Source organism: Phoxinus phoxinus (genome assembly GCF_949152265.1).
Source record: "Phoxinus phoxinus genome assembly, chromosome: 1".
Taxonomy (NCBI): Eukaryota; Metazoa; Chordata; class Actinopteri; order Cypriniformes; family Leuciscidae; genus Phoxinus; species Phoxinus phoxinus.
This window is the reverse complement of record NC_136876.1, coordinates 10764876-10785843: the sequence shown is the minus strand read 5'-3', so window position 1 is coordinate 10785843 and position 20968 is coordinate 10764876. Positions and strand designations below refer to the sequence as shown.

The following is a 20968-nucleotide window of genomic DNA, read 5'->3' as shown; positions in this document are numbered from 1 at the left end:
AAATTAAACAGTTTGATGAACACTTTTGTGAAGATGATGCTAACCGTCTGTAAACATTTTGTTTTTATAATGATTAAACTTTCAGTTATGATTGTTTACAAGTAATGCTAAAAATGGTTGTTATCAGTTATATATTTCAACTAACGTTACCTGTTGTTGAAAGAAGTCCAAATCAACTGACCTGCTGACCAATTTAAATCACTAGTTTAACTTTTAGCATCATATGACAAAAAAACGGAATACATTGGAATTAAACTAGTTAAAAACGGTCTAAGATGTGTTTTTAATTATTAGCAGGACAAAATTGGTTTAATCTTTCTTTTATTGAAAACCTAAAATGCATTTAAATCCCAGATCAAATACTTATGACAAAAAAAAATTACAGCTCATTTGCAAAGGTTTTGCACACATTTTAGCCTTAACAACATTTAAACAATGTTGTCAATCAGTTTAAAAACACAAACAATAATTGTGTTCTGTTTCGAAAGTGTAACTAAAATGTATTGATATTTTGTCAGCAGGATTTTACGTTTAACCGTTAGCTACACTGATCAACTGTAAATCTAACGAAATCATGGTGTAAAATAATGAACTGCACACGTTTGCCTGGCTAATTTTACAGGTTTAGAAAGGCCTTTTTAATAACTAATATTTGAAGTTATTTATGAGTGGCTTTTCAAACCCAAAGTTGTACATTTTAATTGTAAAAGCTTTGATTCAGACAAAATTTAAAGAGATTTAGTCCAGTTGAAACGCCAGCCGTCGGTTTTGAGCTTCTACCCGTCACGCCAATGTGAATCATTCAGAAAGGAGATGGAAAGCACCACAAATATTCCTGAAACTCAGGCGTTTAATGACAAAGCCCATAAAACAAGTCTGATGTATGTTTTTACTCACACATAACAGGTTTCATAAGCATTTTATTCATCAAACTGGTTTAAATAATTGCGTTTCTTACCTTCAAGACATTTTGATTCTTTCTAGGACATACATAAACCACAGTTACACAGTTGAATTCAACTAAATAAACCCCAAACACCCAAAGCAAACAAAAAAGACCAACACAAAAACAGTGAAATGTTCAGATCATTGGAGCTAGAAGACATTCATCCAGTGTTTCAGAGGCAAAAAAAAGTTGTGCAAAAACACATTTGACAACTGAACTTTAGGTCCCATTCATTGGAAATGTTTCAAAACCAAAAGAGTGCAAAGATTTGAAAAAAAAGAGAATGTTTGTTTGAAAGCTTAAATTCCGCCACCGTAGTAACCAAACGTAACATTCTATTCTAAAAGTGAGTAACATGGCAACCAGGCGCTTCAGTGATTCCGTTTCTGTCTGACCAGTGTTTTGAATGAAAGTAGTTCATCATTATAGAAATGTAATATTAAGCATCATATATAAATATGTAATATATACTATGTTTTATTTATGCATCTTTCATTGAACACACAACATCTCACAGTGAGATCCTTCACTCACTCACTCGTCGTCGACGAGTTTCTCGGCCCCGTTCTCATTCTGCCGGTCGTCTTCCTCTCCTCCTCTGCTGGTCTCCTCCTCTTCCTCGTCCTCCTCGTCCTCGTAGGAGAGGCTCTGTCCGCCGTAGTTGATGGTGGTCCGGGACAGATCCACCTCGATGGGGAACACGTCGGCCTCCTTCAGCACGCCGTAGCAGTCGTCGTAGTAGCGGGACATGCCCGAGACGAAGCGCTGCAGCTGGAACACGATGTCCTGGACTGAAGGGGGAGCGTAAAGGGTTAAACCGCTGAGAACCAGATCCTGCGCCGCATTCTGATGCGTCTCGAGTACAGCTGCACGATTAATCGCAATGAAACCGCACGTGATTTGGCAAAGGCTGCGATTGTCAGTGCAGTGGCTGATCGGTAGTAAATGCTGCTCCATCTGAACACCAGAGGGTGTCGCACACACACACACACACACACACACACACACACCTGAACACCAGAGGGCGCGTGTCTCTCTCTCTCTCTCTCTCTCTCTCTCTCTCACACACACACACACAAACACACACACACACACACACACACCTGAACACCAGAGGGCACGTGTCTCTCTCTCTCTCTCTCTCTCTCACACACACACACACAGGTTCATAAATGCTTCTCATGATTGGAAAGATGTTTGACGAGTGTTGCTTTTTCAATTGCACGTTATAAGAGACTCAAACTCACAGTGCTTTCAGAGTGAGCAGCGTTTACAGAGCCGTACATCACTGACATGACAAATAATCTGCGATTTCATAATCGCGATAAGCCAAATCGGTTTATGTAAATTGCGATTAATCGTGCAGATTTATCGAGCAACTCAACACACCGTGCTTCTGGTCCAGGAGTTCGATTTTCTCCAAGACATCCTTGCGCATCTTAGCGAAGCGCGCGCGAGCTTCCTGTCGACAGCGCAGGATCAAACGGTACTCGTAGTTTCCGGTGCTGACGCGGTACAGCGGGTCGCCCAACGCCTGAAACACACACACACACACACACACACACACAGAGCGTTAAATAAGGGACTTGCAAATATTTATTGCCAGTATCTCGTTATTGGTTTTAATTTTGTAACATTACCCGTAATAAAATTATTTATAATTTATCATACTAATCGGGCACACTGGCAAAATCCAGCTTTATTTAACAACAATGCTACAGAACAAATGCCATATTATATAAATCTAAAAATCGTATGTAATTATTTCAATATTCATGTGTATGCATATACGCATGTATGGTAATGTTTTTATATAAAACATTTTTGTTACAATTTTTTTAAAATAATTTATCAGTAATAAAATAAAATGTGATTGTCTTCTTTAAATAATGCACTTTGGCATCAGTTAGCAATAACACAGAAAAAATACTGTTCAGTGTCAGCTGTTCTGTCAGGGTCAAAGTTCAACATTAAATTGAACTCCAAATCAGATTATATGCAGTAAACAGGTTATAATATAGGGCTGTCAAAAGATTAATCGCATCCAAAATAAAAGTTTGTGTTTACATAATGTGTGTGTGTACTGTGTATAATTATTTATATATATAAAAACACACACAATCATGTATATATTTAAGAAAAATTAGTTATATTTATATATAAAATATTTAAATTATATAAATGTATATACAGTATATAAATGCAATTATTCCTTAAATATATACATGAATGTGTATTTATACATAATAATTCTACACAGTACACACACATATATTATGTAAACACAAACTTTTATTTTGGATGAGATTAATCACGATTAATCTTTTGACAGCCCTAGTTATAATATAATATAATTTATACCATGGTCTGGGTGAATACTCGATTCTGATTGGCTGCAGGGTGTCCGTTAAAAAGTGATAGAGGACACCTAAATAAACTGTCAGGCGTAACCAAGGAAACCAAGTTATTGTTTGTAACTTGTAACTTTAGATTTCGATTGTAAAATTAATTAAAATATAAACTAATGTTTTAAAAATGTGTTATTTGGCAAGTGACCATAGTATAAGCGGGTTAATGCCCTTCGAGGTGTCCATTGTCCTCCGCTGCGCGTCGGCTGGTTCACACCTCGCCGTCGTCCATTAAAACCTGACAATGGACACCTCGAAGGGCATTAATCCTTACATAATCTCAAGATGATGTTGAGAGTTCTGTTAAATAAAGAGCGTGAACTTACGATACAGCTGTACTCTTCATCATCCATCTCCTTCACCTTCAGACAGTACGACTGAAACACACACACACACACACATCAGTAACCACCGTCTCTATTAATACATGATGAATGAATCCTCTGGCTGCTTTCATACCAAATACTCAAACTTGACGTCCAGGTATTTGCGGATGGTGAGTTTGGTGTCTGGAATGGCTTTGTGGAGATACGTGTTCAGATCGTGCAGCATCTGACAGACAGACAGAATTATCAACAACATACATCTTATTTAATGATTTCTATTAAACATTATTTCTTTCATTATATTTTTAGTTCTTCTATACCATATATGTGACCCTGGACCACAAAACCAGTCACATGGGTCAATTTTTTTTTTAAATTGAGATTTATACATCACATGAAAACTGAATAAATAAGCTTTCCATTGATGTGTGGTTTGACAATATTTGTCCGATATATAACTATTTGAAAATCTGGAATCTGAGGGTGCAAAACAAATCGAAACATTGAGAAAATCGTGCAAATTGTCCATTAATGTTCACGATTGTGCTGCATTCACTCACAAAAATAAATGTTTTATACATTTACGACAGGAAATTGACTAAATATCTTCATGGAAAATGATCTTTACTTAAAATCCTAATCATTTTTCGCATAAAAGAAAAATGGATAATTTTGACCCATACAATGTATTGTTGGCTATTGCCACAGATATACCCGTGCGACTCGTGACTGGTTTTGTGATCCAGAGTCACATATTTGATTTATGTAAGTTACAGTTACTCTATATTCATCTGTATTACAGTCAGTGTCTTAGTAAGAATATGAATAGGGTTGGGGATCGTTAGAATTTTAAGGATTCCGATTCTACTTGTTGATTCCGATTCTTAATTACAAATAAGGTAAAAAAAAAAAAAAATCTTAGATGTCATTCATTTATTTTAAGTCTTATTGCAAAACATTTCACTGTAACTGAATATCATGAACAAAAATCAACAGGCTAAAGAACAGTTACACAAACTTTTTTTTGCCTGTGGTTTGAAAATACCATCACATAAACAACTAGACTAACTCCTATACATTCAAGCATTATTAAAGACAAGTAAATACTAAGTAATTAAAAAGAAGAACAAATAAAAAAATTATACTTTTTTTAACAAAGATTGAAATAAACAGTGTTTTAAGATCTTCAGGGACAGAACCTGTAATCAAATGTAAAACAACACTGCACTTTATAAATAAAACATACATAATAAATATAGTTACACAAGTTATTCAGTCAAGAACAGCGAGTGAATTTTCTCTGTCTTTTGATTTGATTAGTGTTATTAAAGAGACGGCAGCAGGAATATTAGGCTACTGTCACTTTAAGAGCTGCACGATACACTGTTACACGCGTGTGTTCAGCGAGTCGTCTCGCGCTTGAATGGTTTAAAGTCATATTAAAACGCACACAAAGGAATCGATAAGAGCAATCGAAATTTAAATTGAATAACAAGTATCTGATTCCTGACCTCAAGTATTCGAATCTTTCGATTCCTAACCCTATATATAAAGCCGTTTCATATCTGATCTCTCACGGGTTTGATGGTCTTCAGCAGCTGGATGCCGAACTTCTCCATGTTTCGATGAGCTTCTGCAAACTTCACGAAGGCTTCGCTGGCGGCGGCCTGAGGCTCACGGACGCCGATGACGGAAAACACGTCGCCAAACGCTGAGAGAGAGAGAGAAAGCCAAACATTAGAATCACACATCAGAGGAATACAGATGAGGATGGAGATTGTGGAGTGCTTTTTTGTTCATATTTGGTTATTACTACCAGACAGACCAAAAGTTACTGGTGCGTTGTGTTTCTAGAGACCATCTTTTGAATATCTGATCACAAATTGAACGCATTACCAGTCTGTTTTTTACAGCAGGCCAGTTTCCCGGTCTATAAAATGAACATTGTTGAGCAGAAAGTGTTAAGGCGAGACACGGCAGACAAAAACATTGTTTTTTGGGCTATTTGTCTTCAATAACATGTCTTCTTTCAGACTTTTGGTGAAAAAAAATCCAAAATACACATTTAGCTCTTTATTTTACTACACTTTGTCCATTTGAGTCTGTAGATTTCTCCTGAATTCAACAAAAGTTGGCGTTCTGAATCATCCGCTGCTCCGCAATCTCTCTCTGCTTCCTTTAATCTCACACACCGTTAGAAAGCTCTCTCTCTCCTGTACAATGCTGTCGGATCCAAATATGGTCATTTCCTTTTAATCAGCAACCAATCGTGAAAATACAATGGGCATTTAGCTCTAAAAGCGAAATCTCATCGGTTGATGTCAATTTCTGACAACGTGATTGGTTCAGATGCATCACGTGACGCGCTCCGACAGTTAGATGTGTGTTTTTGACTGTTTTTCTGCTCAGTTGAAGGCCATAAATGCTGTGTTTATAAGTTTTGATGTGGTTTAGGTGGTTTGTATTGTTGCTGCTAATGATTTGATGAGATATTGTGTCGGTAAATAGTTGTTTCCACTAAAAAAGTATGATTTTTTACATTACAAATCTTTAAATGCCTTTTTCTCAAAATGAGTTTTTTGTCATTCTCCAGTAAAAACATCTCAGCCTATGTAGCACTTATGTACACCAAACTTTCCAGTTATACACTTAGCAGTATTCGGAAGATATTTTGAGAGGGATTTGTTAATAAATCATTCCTGGCCTGATTTATGTGACATTTTAAGAAAAAAAATATGGCGAAAATAAATTTTTTAAGGCTATGGACAGTATATTTTGATTTCCTAGGTAATGAAAGCATACATCCTGAAATCCCTCTGAACATCTTTTTGCATCTTGTGTGTAAACAAAATGAAAAAATAATTTTGCACCTGGCTTTATCATATGTTCAGATCTATCTACCGAAACTATATGCAAAATTGCGCATTTTTAATGACATAATGCCTAATTTGCATAATTAAACATACAAATTTCCAAAACTTGTAATACATTTTTTATATACTTGTGCAAGTAATCAACTGAGGAAGTTTCATGGTGATATATATTATTTAAAAATTTTACCTTATTCACCTGTAGTGTCTCGCCTTAAATATAATATAATATATATACATATATATAAATAAAATGCAACATTATGAACAGAATTAATGTTACGAAACTAGAGACTATCTTTTGAACATCTGGTCACTAATTAGATGCACTATTTGACAGTGAACCACTTTTCTTGTCTATAAAATGAAGAACGTTCTGCAGGAGAAAGTGTATATGAACAGCAACTGTGTATATACATCATATTATGAACAAGATTAATGACCATGGTTTACGTGCATCATTTCTTACAGTTACATCCCTGTATTACTATTTGTGTTATTAACGTTTTCCATCATGCAAACTCTTAATTTAAGGAAAACGATCTTCATATCATCTGTCTCTTATCAGCTTGTGATGCTGTTCATTTGCATCGAGTTTCTTTGTTCTTGCCTCGGACAATATCACTAAAGTAACTTAAAACACAGATTTTGACTGAAACTGGTCTCTCTGTCACTGTAAACTGCTGTGTGTGTGTGTGAGTTTGTGATATCTGACCTCTGTGAGTGTGTGAGAGCTCATAGAAAGCCCTCAGGAGTCTCTTCGTGTGCTCCATCAGCCCTAAACACAAACAAACACTCAGGTTATTCCTGTATGAAACTCTCTCAGTCACGGGTTTAATGCAGGACCAGTGTGAATGAATGACCTTTATAAAGTTCAGCCGTTTTCTCCAGCTCCTCCAGCCTCTTCACCAGACCATCTGAAGCACACAAACACATGGAAACACAAAGGGGAATTACATGAAAACTCAAAAGCAAACATCTGAGAGCATTACAGTACTGAACATCATTTAATCCCTAAATTACGGAGAAAATGTGTTGTCATAAAAAAATAACATATTACAGTGCAAAATCGTAATGCTCTGAAAAACAAGCTTCATTTTGTTTATGAAAAACATTACTTTTATGACCTACACATTTAGTTGAGAAAATAATCCACAGAAAACTAGGTCTCTTTAAATATAACTTATTTTTCAAAGTCAGTTTCTGTGGATTAATTTCTCAATTGTATTGTGTAGGTCATAAAATTAATGTTTCTGCCCTTTTACAAAGTCTTGATGTAGTTTTTAGCTCTACTAGAACAGGTTTTCCTGCTTGAATGTTGATTATTTTCCTCATATTCTCCGTTGTTGCGGCTCCTCTTTTCCCAGTCTATCAGTAACGCTCGGTTTAGTTCCTGTCTCTATGAAGCCCCTCCTTCTGAAAAGCACACTGTGCTCTGATTGGTCGGCTGGATCAGTGTGTTGTGATTGGTCGAGCGCTCCGAGTGTGTTTGGGAAATGTCCCGCCCCTAATTACCATAACCACAAGTTTCAACACACAACTAACTAACTCAACCAGGCCCCGCCCCTTTATTCTGCGCATGAATTATTTAAATGAGGAATATTGTGAAGAAACTCAAGACTACAATGGAGGCGTTTCAGGAGTTCAGAAACACTGACACTGATATAGAGAAGAACTAAGAGCTTTTTCATCAAACAGCAACATTACACACTCCTAAATCAACCATTAATGCTCATTTTCATATTGTGGCTTTTGTGTCTAATGCAGGAGGGAAAGTAAATAAAGGGCTTGTTGATTTACAACATTTTAAGTTACAAGTATTTTTTAGTTCTGCAGTCATTATTGTACAGCACTATAGTGTACACTAGTTATGTATAACATATGCTTTATAAGTAAATGGGACACAGAGAGAGAGAGAGACTGACCGTTGCACAGAATGGAGAGAGAGAGATAGAGAGAGAGACTGACCGCTGCACAGAATGGAGAGAGAGAGAGAGAGAGAGAGAGAGAGAGAGAGAGAGAGAGAGAGAGAGAGAAAGAGAGATAGAGAGAGAGAGAGAGAGACTGACCGTTGCACAGAATGGCTCTGCTGAGTCCCAGAGCGTCTGCGGTTCCTGAACTCATGTTCTCCACAAAACGGTGCTTCACCTTCTTCAACACTGACACACACACAATATATATGACTATGTAATATAATCATTTTTTTAACACGTTTGAAAGATTGATTACATTGTTAATGTCTTATGAATTCAATTGATTAGACATGAATTGATAAGTAAAACAGGCCTATATTAAAATTAAATTAGAACAATCTAAACGGAACACAGAATTCTGGGAAAAAAATTAATGGAATTTTGGAAAAAAATAACAGGAATCTTATCTTCCTATGAGAGAAGCAAACGTATTTCTCCCTCCATTCAAACACAATGCAGATTTATAGTTTTTACCGATATCCAGAGATTTGCCCTGCTTGGGGTCGGCCTGCAGTTTATTATACTGGATCACGACTTCACCCTGCAGATCATAAACACATTCATCAAGATTCAAGACAACATGTGCTTTACTGACAGACAAAGACTATTGCAGGTGCGTAGCAGCAGTTAGAAACACACCTGAGAATTTCATTTGATGATATTCGGGTGAATATTGTGTCAATCTATGGATAATAACACTCATGTGGTTCTTGTAATGCTCCACAGTTTAATTTCAAGTCATATGACATGATTTCATAAATAAACATAATTCATGTAAAAAATCAACTTATTAACAGTAGCTCCTGCAAAACACGACAGATTTGTACATATAAAGTATAAATTCACTTAATTAACAAGCAATTTCTTAAAAAAAAAAAAAAATGAGCTGGAAGTCTAATACTGAACATGTGCTAAACATTATATTTGATTCATTTTTCACTTTGGAAATGACATGTTTCAGTGAATCAAACTGACATTAACATTATTTAAAGTTATATCAACGGTATTACAGCAAAACCAGAAGAGATTTCCAAAGACTGAAAGAGTGAACTGACACTAAATGATGAATTCAAGATGTAAACAATGCCAATAATCATTTCAAATCATCAAATAAGAGCAGTTTTTATGTGTTGTAGATTATAAAGACAAGGGCAAATCTCATCAGATTGATGGTTTATATCGTCTCCAAACGTTCACTATACTATCGTCCAGCTCTAAACGGCTCAATATGACTTTGAAACATAAGCATTAACATTATGATTATCCATAAAGCTGCTTTGAATCACTGTGAATAGAGATGTTTCTGAACGCACCTGCACTGTCTGGATCATCTTGGCCACCTCCACTTTAGTCTTCCCTTTCACCGGCCTGCCGTTGACTCCAGTGATCTCGTCTCCTGCGGCCAGAGTCCCGTCCAGAGCGGCCGGGGTGTTATCAAACACCTGCACACACACACACACACACGACCAGAAGACATCATAACTCATACAACACATCTGAAAATACATTAAAGGCACAAAGGAGGGTGGCCATTCTTCCTTAGAAATAGTTGATCAACTTCTCTATTCTCCTCACTCTGATGAGCCGATATAGATCCTTAAATCCAAAGAATCGATCTTTTAGTCTGCGCTGTTTTCAGTTGATGCGCGAATAAAACTTTACTAAATGTTATTTGTAGCTCCTGTCATCCAATAATCACATTAAGATTTGTGCTTTGATACTTTTCATCTGAAACAAAGTCTCAGCTTTCAAATGCTGTCAGTTTCGTGACTCAGATCACTCAGTTCAAGCGGCACGTGATCACAGATCATCTCTTCTTCTCTACTAGTTACAGCACCAAATAAACATCAGAAGAAATGCTGAAAGATACAGAACAAGTAGGGCTGTAAACAAATAATCGAATCCAAAATAAAAGTTTGTGTTTACATAATATATGTGTGTGTATGTGTATAATTATGTGTATAATTATTATTGTATATATATATGTATATATATGTATATTATTGTATTATAATTATTGTGTATAATTATTTTGTATATATAAATACACGTATATATTTGAGAAATATTTGCATTTATATACTGCATATATATTTTTATATGATTTATATTATATATAAATAGAACTATTTTATATATAAATAACAAATTTTTCTTAAATATATATACATGCATGTGTGTGTATTTATATATACAAAATAATTACACACAATACACACACATATATTATGTAAACACAAACTTTTATTTTGGATTCGATTAATCGTTTACAGCCCTGCAACTTACTGAAATATGTAATCGCTAAATCAGTGTTTCAACCGTGCTAAGACATCAATAAAGCGGCTAGAGAACAATGTGTCACACATTTACCTCAGGAAAGCCTTTCAATGTCCATAAACTCGATAGTTAGATTAAAATAAAAAATAAAATAAAAAACTCAAGGAGAATTTTGATAAATATATGCACTATATTAGACATTTATAATATTTTTCCTTAAGCTGTTTTCATGTATATTTGAATAAATCCGTCACGTAAACAAGTGTTTTTGACAGCCACCGTTTAAACGTTTGTATTTTACTATTATTATATAATTATTAAAACTGCCTTGTGTGCAATTTAAATGTTTGTATAAATAAGTTCATTTTAACCTTTAATATTACAGTAATTCACAGTGTTCCCTGTAAAGTTAATTTTTTCCTTGAGACAAATTGACATGCACAGTACCAGATATATATCCAAATGAATCAATATCGAACCTAACTGAATCGAGCTTGTGATTTGAATCATGAAATGTGTGTCGATACGATACCCAGCCCTAAAATACTGTTGCGCTTTGACAAGAAAACAGATGTAAAGGACATTATTCAGACGTGGACCTCGTGCATTTTGATCGAGTATCTCCAAAACACACGCATACTCATATAGAGACCGTTCCCACAGTCAGAGGACGTGAGAGTGAACATGTGACCTGTTGTAATTAAAGTAATGTAATGTATATGACCTGTACGATGTAGAGACACGGGCAGAACTGAGCGCCGCCCCCAATACTGATCCCAATCAGGTTCTGTGAGTCTTTCTTCAGAGTCACTGTTCCAGGAACTGTAGGAATCCCACTGGACACACACACACACACACACACACACACACACACACACACACACACACACGTTAAATACTCCCTGTCTTCATTGTATACACTCGATCTGTTGATTCATCTTATTGTCAATGCTCTGCTTGTAAATAGTCCTTCTTCTTTCTGATTTGATAACATGCAATTACATTTATAAGTGTGTAAATATCTCTATTCTCTTGTAGAAACCTCACAGGATGTGACATCGTATAACATTATAATGTTCTCCAGGTTTTTAAAGAATGCCGTCCCTGATACTCACAGTTTGTCCTCCTCCAGCTCGTAGTCCATGTCTGTGAACATGATCAGATCTGATAGTTTGTGTTCAATGAAGATCTGATGATCAAGCTCTCTTCACTCATTCGTTCAGATGCTGAACTCTGCACCTGAAATACAACAGCATTGATAAAACTCACGGTGTAAATCATCTGTACTAATGTAACATCTAAGACATATTCAATAAGCTGCTCATTATTATTATTGTTGCCGATGTTATTATGAGTTGGCGACAGGTGTTTCCGTAAGTCAATAATTCAGGTGTCTCTCTAACCGCTCCGTCGATTAATATTTCAAGTTCAATGATGCTGTTAACATGTGAAAATATTGAAACAATGTTTCAGTGTTATTTATTGAATATACCTCGATAAACATCCAGCTTTTTCATCTGAACACCAGTCTGCAGGATGTTTCTTCTTCTGCTGGTGTTTAATGCTGGCTGGGAAAACCTATGTAAATGCGCATTTCCGCCTCCTACTGGACTGGAGTATGTGGCGCAAAAAAGTCTCAACAATTCACATTCTGGAGTGTGTATACTATCTATTACTATTATTATTTTTTTACATGGAGTGAAATATTGTCAAGTCCCATTAATCTTAGCACGAATTTCTCTTTTATGAGCAAATAGATTACATCTCTGCTGGCAGTTCACACAGTCACCATGGTGATCAAATTATGTTATGTTATCATATCTATTTATGTATCTGCATCATAGGGTACTAATTTAAGTACTGTGTCACCACTAATGTACACACACACACACACACACACACACACACACACACACACACACACACACACACACACACACACACACACACACACACACACACACACACACACACACACACACACACACACACACACACACACACACACACACACACACGGGCTGTCAAAAGATTAATCTTGATTAATCGCATACAAAATAAAAGTTTGTGTTTACATAATATATATGTGTGTACTGTGTATAATTATTTATATATATCTATATAAAAACACACACAATCATGTAATATTTAAGAAAATTGGTTAAATTTATATATAAAATATTTATATATAATATAAATTATATAAATGTGTATACAGTATATAAATGCAAATATTTCTTAAATATATACATTAATGTGTGTGTATTTATACATAATAATTATACATAGTAAACATATATTATGTAAACACAAACTTTTATTTTGGATGCGATTAATCACGATTAATCTTTTGACAGCCCTATATATATATATATATATATATATATATATATATATATATACGATTTAATATTATATTTATATTTGATATATTTAACACTCATTTGAGATATAATGACATAAAAACTATTTAGATAATTTATTAAAACAGCGCAAGTTATGATTGCTCCTCTTATTATGTCACAACTAGCCTAGCAGTCAGGCGCCTTGCCAGCCAGTTGCGGGTTTTGAATTTGATTGTGCGGGTAAAAATTGGGTTGGGTGGATGAACAACAAACCGATAAAAAAAAAAAATATATAAAAAATTATAAACAAAACTCAAGTTGGCACGTATTCCATAAAATCAGTCACGTTGACGTACACAAGCAAGCACGCCACGTAGCCAATCAGCGATCAGACGTGATCATTGACTGACCGACGGTTTTTAGCGCGAAACTTTTAGCTGTATTTTCAAGTGATCACTATGCCAAAGAAGTGGCATAAATATACAGTAGTTGTACAGTAAAGAGTGCAGTGACCCAACTCTCGAAACGTGGATTACACACAGTGGGAGATGACTCGAATGCCGAATACGAGAGGACAGTTGTATGATTTAATTGACGTCGAAAATGGGTCGTGTCCATCGGCCTGAGGACATCTGCGACTTTTACACCGTCCAGACGGCACTCCTGTCGGCCTCGACTGCTGCTGAACGAGGTTTGAATCAACGATTATTCAGTTTTGTAACGTTCTCTAGGATACAACGGGGCTAAAGGCACAAGAAAATTAGAAAAATATTGTGTATGATTGATTGCAGGATTTTTTTTTTATTGACGTAGCAGATTTAGTGTGAAAATAAAGCATGTTATTGTTTAAAAATCTTATGAGGTGGCCAGGTGGTGGACCCACAGACACCACCAGCGTGAGGCACAAGACACACGTACTAGGTCTGTTCGAAGTTAAAGCGCGTTATTAGTGTTGTCTTTAATTTTCTGAACACATTGTCAGGTTTTAAGGTGGGTGCGAGGTTCAAAGTCTGTTCATTTCTTGACTGTCAATCATTATATTTTGTTGCTAATTTTCTTTTATTGTATTTTCCCTGTTTCGATCTGTTTTCTTGTTGTGTTGTTCTCCTGGCAGGAACATCCATTTTTATAATTTTATTTTGTCTTCATTATTTAGTTTTTAAGCAGGTAAATGGTACACACCTTGGTTGCCATGACAGTAAAATTATATTTGGCAGTGACCGATTTGGGCGGGTTTTTTGAGAGCTGTTGGACTGGAAATCACCATCGACCCAATTAATATTTCATATATAATAGGCTACAATTAAAAGTCCTTGTTTAAACTGAAGTTTAAATTCACTTAAGACAAAACTAACTGTTTATGTGAACGGTTTATCGATTTATCGAAGGGGTTTGAGATCGTTTTGAGTGTTCACATATGACACCATTATGTGAACCGCACTCAAGCTTGATTTGTTTAAAGTCAAATTGAAATGCTCAGGAATCGAAACTTTAATTTTATAACAATCCGATTCCTGACCTCAAGTATTCCTAACCCTAGTCAATGCCCACATCAACTCGATAAAACACATCAAGTTTTATCAGATTAATTTACTTCAAATCGTTTCGAGACGCTGTGATTAATCTGGATAGGATTTACCTCAGAAGAAGAGCACGACTGGTTTCGGTTTCATTTGGAGGAATGACTTGATTCAGCGTATTTAACGGGTAAGTTATTTATTTTTTATTTACCTTAGTAATAAACATGCTATTTTTTTTTACATAAGTGTACTACATATTGACTAGTCTGGCTTTTCCCAAATTCGCTATACTGACAGAGATGATTGAAATTTACTGATATATGTTAAAGTGTTTCTGTTATAAGTAACGTATTAAACTATTTATATGCTTTATAATATAAAAAATATATATATATCAGTGTTTCCTCTAGGATTTTTTCCAGCTGTGGTGGCAGGCCCATTTCCCCAGGGGGAGGGGGCGTCGCCCATGCGTGATATTCCCATGGGCCACGCCCCCTTGCCGCAGCTGTTTAAACATCCCCTAAGTATTATAATTAGGGATGGGTATCGATTCAGATGTTCCGATTCGATTTCAATTCGCAAGCTCTCAATTCGATTCAATTTCGATTCTCGATTCCACTCAATGAATATACTGTAGATTTAACACAAAACCTATATTTATAAAAAAGAACAGTGAACATAAGTTTAGGAGTGGTTAATTAATAAAAAGAAATTAAGAGCCAGTATATTAAACTCTTATTATTTTGGTACACTTGGGTACATTAAAACAGCATATATCAAATGCATACAATGAATAGACAGGATTTTGATGCAAGATGAAAAATTGATTATTGAAAAAGTCAGAACAGTCTCATTGATCAAACAGGATCAGGTTATTTTATGTTTAAGATAAAACAAACATAAAATCTCACTGCATTAGAGTAACATGGAGGCTGCAAGCCTATGAAGTGTAGGAAAACTAATACTGGCTTTTGGGTGATATATAAATAAATATGGGGGAAAAAAATCGATTCATAGCCTTTGAGAATTGATATTGAATTAACCACAATTTAAAAAACGATTAATCGAAAAATAGTTTTTCTAGTTATAATATGAAAGGTTCCAATTTACAGCGGCAATGCGATTATGCGCATCCCGTGCGCCGAATGATGCACTTGAAGCAACTCGAAGTCACAGCGTGCAGCGCTTCGCATTGAAAAGTGTTAGCAGAGTACACAGACAACACACGAAATACTGTTTCACAACTACCAGTCTCTCTGACTGGCACACTTTATTTAAAAGCACAAAGCGAAGAGATATTTGATGCTTACTGTATTATATCTATGCAACAGTTTATTTAGCCTTTTCTTTTAACAGTTTTACATTTCACTTACAGTGCGCATGAAGAACAATTCGAATTCAGAGTGCTCAGTGCTGTAATCTAACAGAACTAACGCAATAAACTCCAGTAACAGTAAGATAAAGTAATTTTATGCAAACCATAGACCTTTATCTACAAATAAAGTATAATAATGTGAACATTGATCTTGGAGAGTGTCATCGTGTTACTAACCGAACACGACGCGCTGTTTGAGTTCTGAATGGAGAATGACTGAGGAGAGATGAGTTTTCATTAACTTTAACTTAACGACTTCAATATTATTTTTTACCTCACATTATGCTATCGAATGACTTTAGAAGTCTTGGAATATAGTGCTCGAAAACTTTATGGTGCTTTACAATGTTTTTTATGCCTTTAGTGGGGCTTAACAATAACACAATAGTATGCACAATATCGGACGGACCTCACTGAGAAGCTGCAGCCGTGGCGGGAGGATTTTTGGTGTGGCGGCCCACCACGGCTGAATGAATGTAGCGGAAACACTGTATATGATATGTAAAAAGTAATATTGTTTAGACAAGATGTCATTGGCCTGTTTTGGATAATTTATGAAGTGTTTGCTGTAAAATACTGCCTGATCAATGAAGCTTTTGTTTGTGAATTTCTGCTTAGATGTAGGTTTTGAATGTTAATATAAAATTAGAGATGCACCGATTTCAATTTTCTAGGCCGATTCCGATTTCCGATTTTTCATCAAGTTTGACCTGCCGATACCGATTTTAGCCGATTCCGATTTTATTTTTTCTAACCACTTTACAACACACACAAATGTTTTTTGTCTATGTTTTCTTTAATAGAACATTTTGCATAGAATAGGCTATAGAACATTCAAACAAATAATTACTCCCTGTGTGGGAAATTCACACACATTAAAGCTGCAGTCCGTCGTTTTTCCTCTTTTTTTGCCATCTCTGTTCGAAATCTGCAATTGCAGTTATTCGCGGAATTATTAACTGTGCGTGGGTAGTAAATCGGCATGAGACAGCGCGGATGAACACAATGTATTGAGGAGAACCTGTCGCTGCCGCGTCGCTGTGGATACTGTACTGTCATCAGCAATCTCGTATACTTTTTGAAAGTGTCAACATTAGAATTTTCATCGAAAAATGTCATCTGAACAAGTAAGTAACATTCACTTTTGTTCTGACCAAATTCGGGGGGTGGGGGGAAGCATTGTAGTAGGCTATAGCATGCTGATTAAATCTAACGATTGCTTATATCACGTCAAAACGTGAAAAAATATATTTTTTCTGAAGTCCGAAGTCTTTGTGTTTTACAACTGGTGAATCTCCAGTTGTCACTGGTGATTGTCGCTTTAAACTTTCGGGATCCGCCATACCAAGTGCTAAGCTAAATCTCCACCATCATCCACACACGCTATAATAGCCGACTAGCCGGGGACTCCTTCTCTATGTGTACAGAAGTGACGTAATGACGCAAAGACATGCTCGAAATTCCCGCGGAAATCCACCAGTACCACTAGAATTAAAATCATTATTACAAGCTTACCGTTTTTAATCGAGGTAAGGCAAGCAGATCGTTTTGAACACTGTCTGGTTACGTTTTTTTTCAAAAATGTATTTTTTGATATTTTTAAACCCAAAAAAGTGCCGGACTGCAGCTTTAAAGTGAAGTGTGTTATGAAAAAAAAAACATTTCCTTCTTTTCACATCCAATAGCCTTGTAGTATAAATATATTTCTAACACACACAAGCACACACTTCTGTATAAAAACAGGGGAAAATAGGTAATGGTAATAAAATAATATAAAATAACAAATAAAATAAATAGCCTTGTAGTATAAATATATTTCTAACACACACACAGGCCTATTGCAGTCACTTGTACATCAATGGCAGGGTTTTCTTCGCGAACAGAAGCATTTCTGTTTTGTCCCCAGTTGCAGGTTAACAACTGTTTCACACTGCAAACGTGAGCGGCGCGTCAACGACCGCTTCACACTGCAAAAGTGAGCGGGGCGTGAACGAGCGATTCACACTGTAACGAGAACGCCGCGTGAACGACAGTTTCACATGGATGGCAAACGTGAGAGGCGCGTGAACGACCGTGAGTGGCGCGTCAGCGTAAATGCATCACAGCAGCTGCAGACTGGAAGCGTTTGTAGTACAGCGTCACAGCAGCTGCTACAAAAGTCTCGGCGCCGAAACCCGCGATTCACTGCTGCTCACGCGACGTTTCTGCTTGAAGCTCGCGCGCTTCTCTTTGACCGGTTTTAAAAATCGGCATTGGTCAGAGTGATCGGCCGGTCACCGATTACGGCCGATCACGTGAAAATCGGCCGATTCCGATCACCAGCCGATCAATCGGTGCATCCCTATATAAAATATAATATACAAATTTTGTTAATGTACTGTCTGCTACATAACAGTGGTGGGCCGTCAGGGCCAGCAAGGCCTTCTCTGCTGGCCTAAACACTGAGAATCACTGACTTGCACTTTAATATTTTTTTTTTATGAATGAGTATTAAATTATTCCCAATAGTCCGTTCTCATAATTTCATAGCTTTTCTCTTGGTTGCGCTGCTTCCAGTAGTGTATATTTATTTGAGTGTTTTTATCCAATCATATTTCAGTCATCATGTGTTGCCAGGGTCAAATATATCTGCCTTGAGGCCTTCAGAATCGATAGTGCGGGCGCCTGTAGCTTAAATGAATGGCAATGAAACTGTTGCTTTAACCAATCAGATAATCGGTCAGATTTAATCAGCCAATCAGATTTCGAGTTGATTGCACCGGGGCCATCTAGCAGGCATACAATAACGTACGCATTTTCACGCCCTTTGATTGGATGGTCAGAGCGTGTACTATTATTACTGGTAGTCAGAGCCATGGTCAGAGCTAGCTAACCGCATCTGTAGCGAACTGTGTAAACTAAAATACCTGTAGATTTAATCGTTTTTCAACCCACAAATTAATGTTTATTTCCTTCCTCGACCACCAGCAGGTTCAAACCTACCGGAAGAAATCCCTTATTCAGCTTACGCAGAGTCACGGATCTCTATCGATCTGTCCGGGTAAAAACAGAACTGACTGCAATGTAAAGTTATGCCAGGACTGATTTTGAAGGCAAAAGTCCCGCTGATCTCAATGATATCGTTCAATAATCTGTGTGAGCGCTTGTGTCGGCTGTAACGTTACACATCGTCATGTTTTGCGGTGTTTTCCCTGTTTAACGTTACTGCTTCTGTCGAGCAGACACTCTCAGCACTAAAGCGAATTAAAACTTATGCAGAAATACGACGGGACAGACTCGACTTTCAGCACATTAACCTCGATGGCGATAGAAAAGGTTGTTGGAACTGAAAAGCACAGACAACCTGTACAACCAAGTAATTCAAGTCTTTTTGAGGAAAGAAATTAGGATGGATTTTGTGTAAAAAATATTCAGTTTTGTTTTGGTGAGTATAATGCATGTTTTGCCCCCGTTTTTGTCCGTGCTGAATATGATTCTCTTCCTAATTTTTCTTGTAATTTTTTTTTTTTCAAACATTAATACTATTGTAGCCATTGAAGGATAAGACAGGGATGAGGATCCGTTTCTGAATTTATAATCGGAACGCAAGAACCACTGTACACAAAAGCCGAAACTCACTCGCTCGTTTCTCTCTACCCGGCCTTTCGTGAACTCACCGCATTAACCCTATAACTGCCGGTGCAAAATAAAAACAGGAATTTCACAACAAATATAGAGAGTATGTGCGTGCGCTGATACACTATTAAAAGTTATTAATTCAGGGTGGACATCACTGAAGGCCTAGGTGTGAAATGCACGGCCCGCTAGGGCTGTCACTTTTTATTCGATATTCGAATATGCATTCGAACATGACGTGAAATAACCGTAATCGAACTTCAAATAAACTATTCGGTTTTTAAAGTGCCATGTCTAGCGTATTTTTTACAGTCTATGATAAGACCGTTTGCTTTTTATTTAAAAAAAAGCGTGTTATTTTGAAAGGGTGTTATTTTGAAAGCGTGTTAGGCTGCTATGTTATAGTCAGATATGACGGCGCGCTGCAACACGCATCACCGCAGATGATCTATTCATCAAGCGCCAAGCCAATGTGCAAACTATCGCAAATCAAAGTGAAAGTAAGTCGCAGACGCTTTAACACACAATAATAATAATCTTCATTAAAAGTAAAGAAACGAAATGATCTTACCAGGGCTGCCGCTCTCTCTTATTGCAGTCTTTGATGTTAGCTGATGATCAATAAAATGCAGCTCATATGTTGCTTTCGGTGACATTAAATCCATTAAATCTGCATATAGCGCGGGAATTGAAGATCGGATTTATATCCGGTTTAAACCACATTTAGGCCTATGTGACCAGGTGTAAATGGAATCGTTTTGATAGGTATCCGATCTGAGAAAACGCATGAAGTGGCCAGGTTTAAACAGCCCCAGAAACGCAGCAGACGGCCAGAGCATCGCCAGGCGTCCAACATCGTATGACTGCATACTTTCCTGCACAACCGGTCGGCACCGTGCAGATGCACATGTAAAAGCAAGGTTTATTTGCAGATATGAGTCCTATAAGTGTAATTTTGGGAGTCGTGTTTATGACTGTCAAACTGTTAGTAAAGTTTCGATTGACGTTTTTTTTTTTTTTTGCACGCGCGCGCGGGGGGGGCGGATGGGAATAGATATTCGAATATATTCGAATACATAGGCTGGTATTTGATATCCGTTCGAATTTGATTTTTCTCAAAAGTGACAGCCCTACGGCCCGCCACTGCTACATAACATTACAAAAATCATGTTTTCTTTTATGACTGGACACATTATGTTAATGTTAATACTATTGATATTATTATTTTATCAGCATGCTCACCAATGCTTGTTTTATTTATTTTTTAGATGCAACAGTGACAGTGACCAGATACCGGCATATGAACCTGGACC

At 36.6% G+C, this 20968-nt stretch overlaps 1 protein-coding gene across 1 annotated transcript; it reads right to left on the bottom strand.

Annotated features, from left to right (window-relative positions):
• Positions 1 to 306: 306 nt before the first annotated feature.
• Positions 307 to 12806, bottom strand: pick1 (protein interacting with prkca 1). The gene is made up of 13 exons (XM_079616648.1): positions 12293 to 12806; positions 11916 to 12039; positions 11525 to 11636; positions 9837 to 9965; positions 8998 to 9064; positions 8620 to 8709; positions 7414 to 7467; positions 7266 to 7328; positions 5258 to 5391; positions 3814 to 3906; positions 3681 to 3731; positions 2336 to 2480; positions 307 to 1737 (listed from the first exon to the last, which is right to left on the bottom strand). The coding sequence occupies exons 2-13, from the start codon at positions 11954 to 11956 to the stop codon at positions 1481 to 1483; spliced, it is 1236 nt and encodes a 411-aa protein (XP_079472774.1). The 5' UTR covers positions 11957 to 12039; positions 12293 to 12806; the 3' UTR covers positions 307 to 1480.
• Positions 12807 to 20968: the final 8162 nt, after the last annotated feature.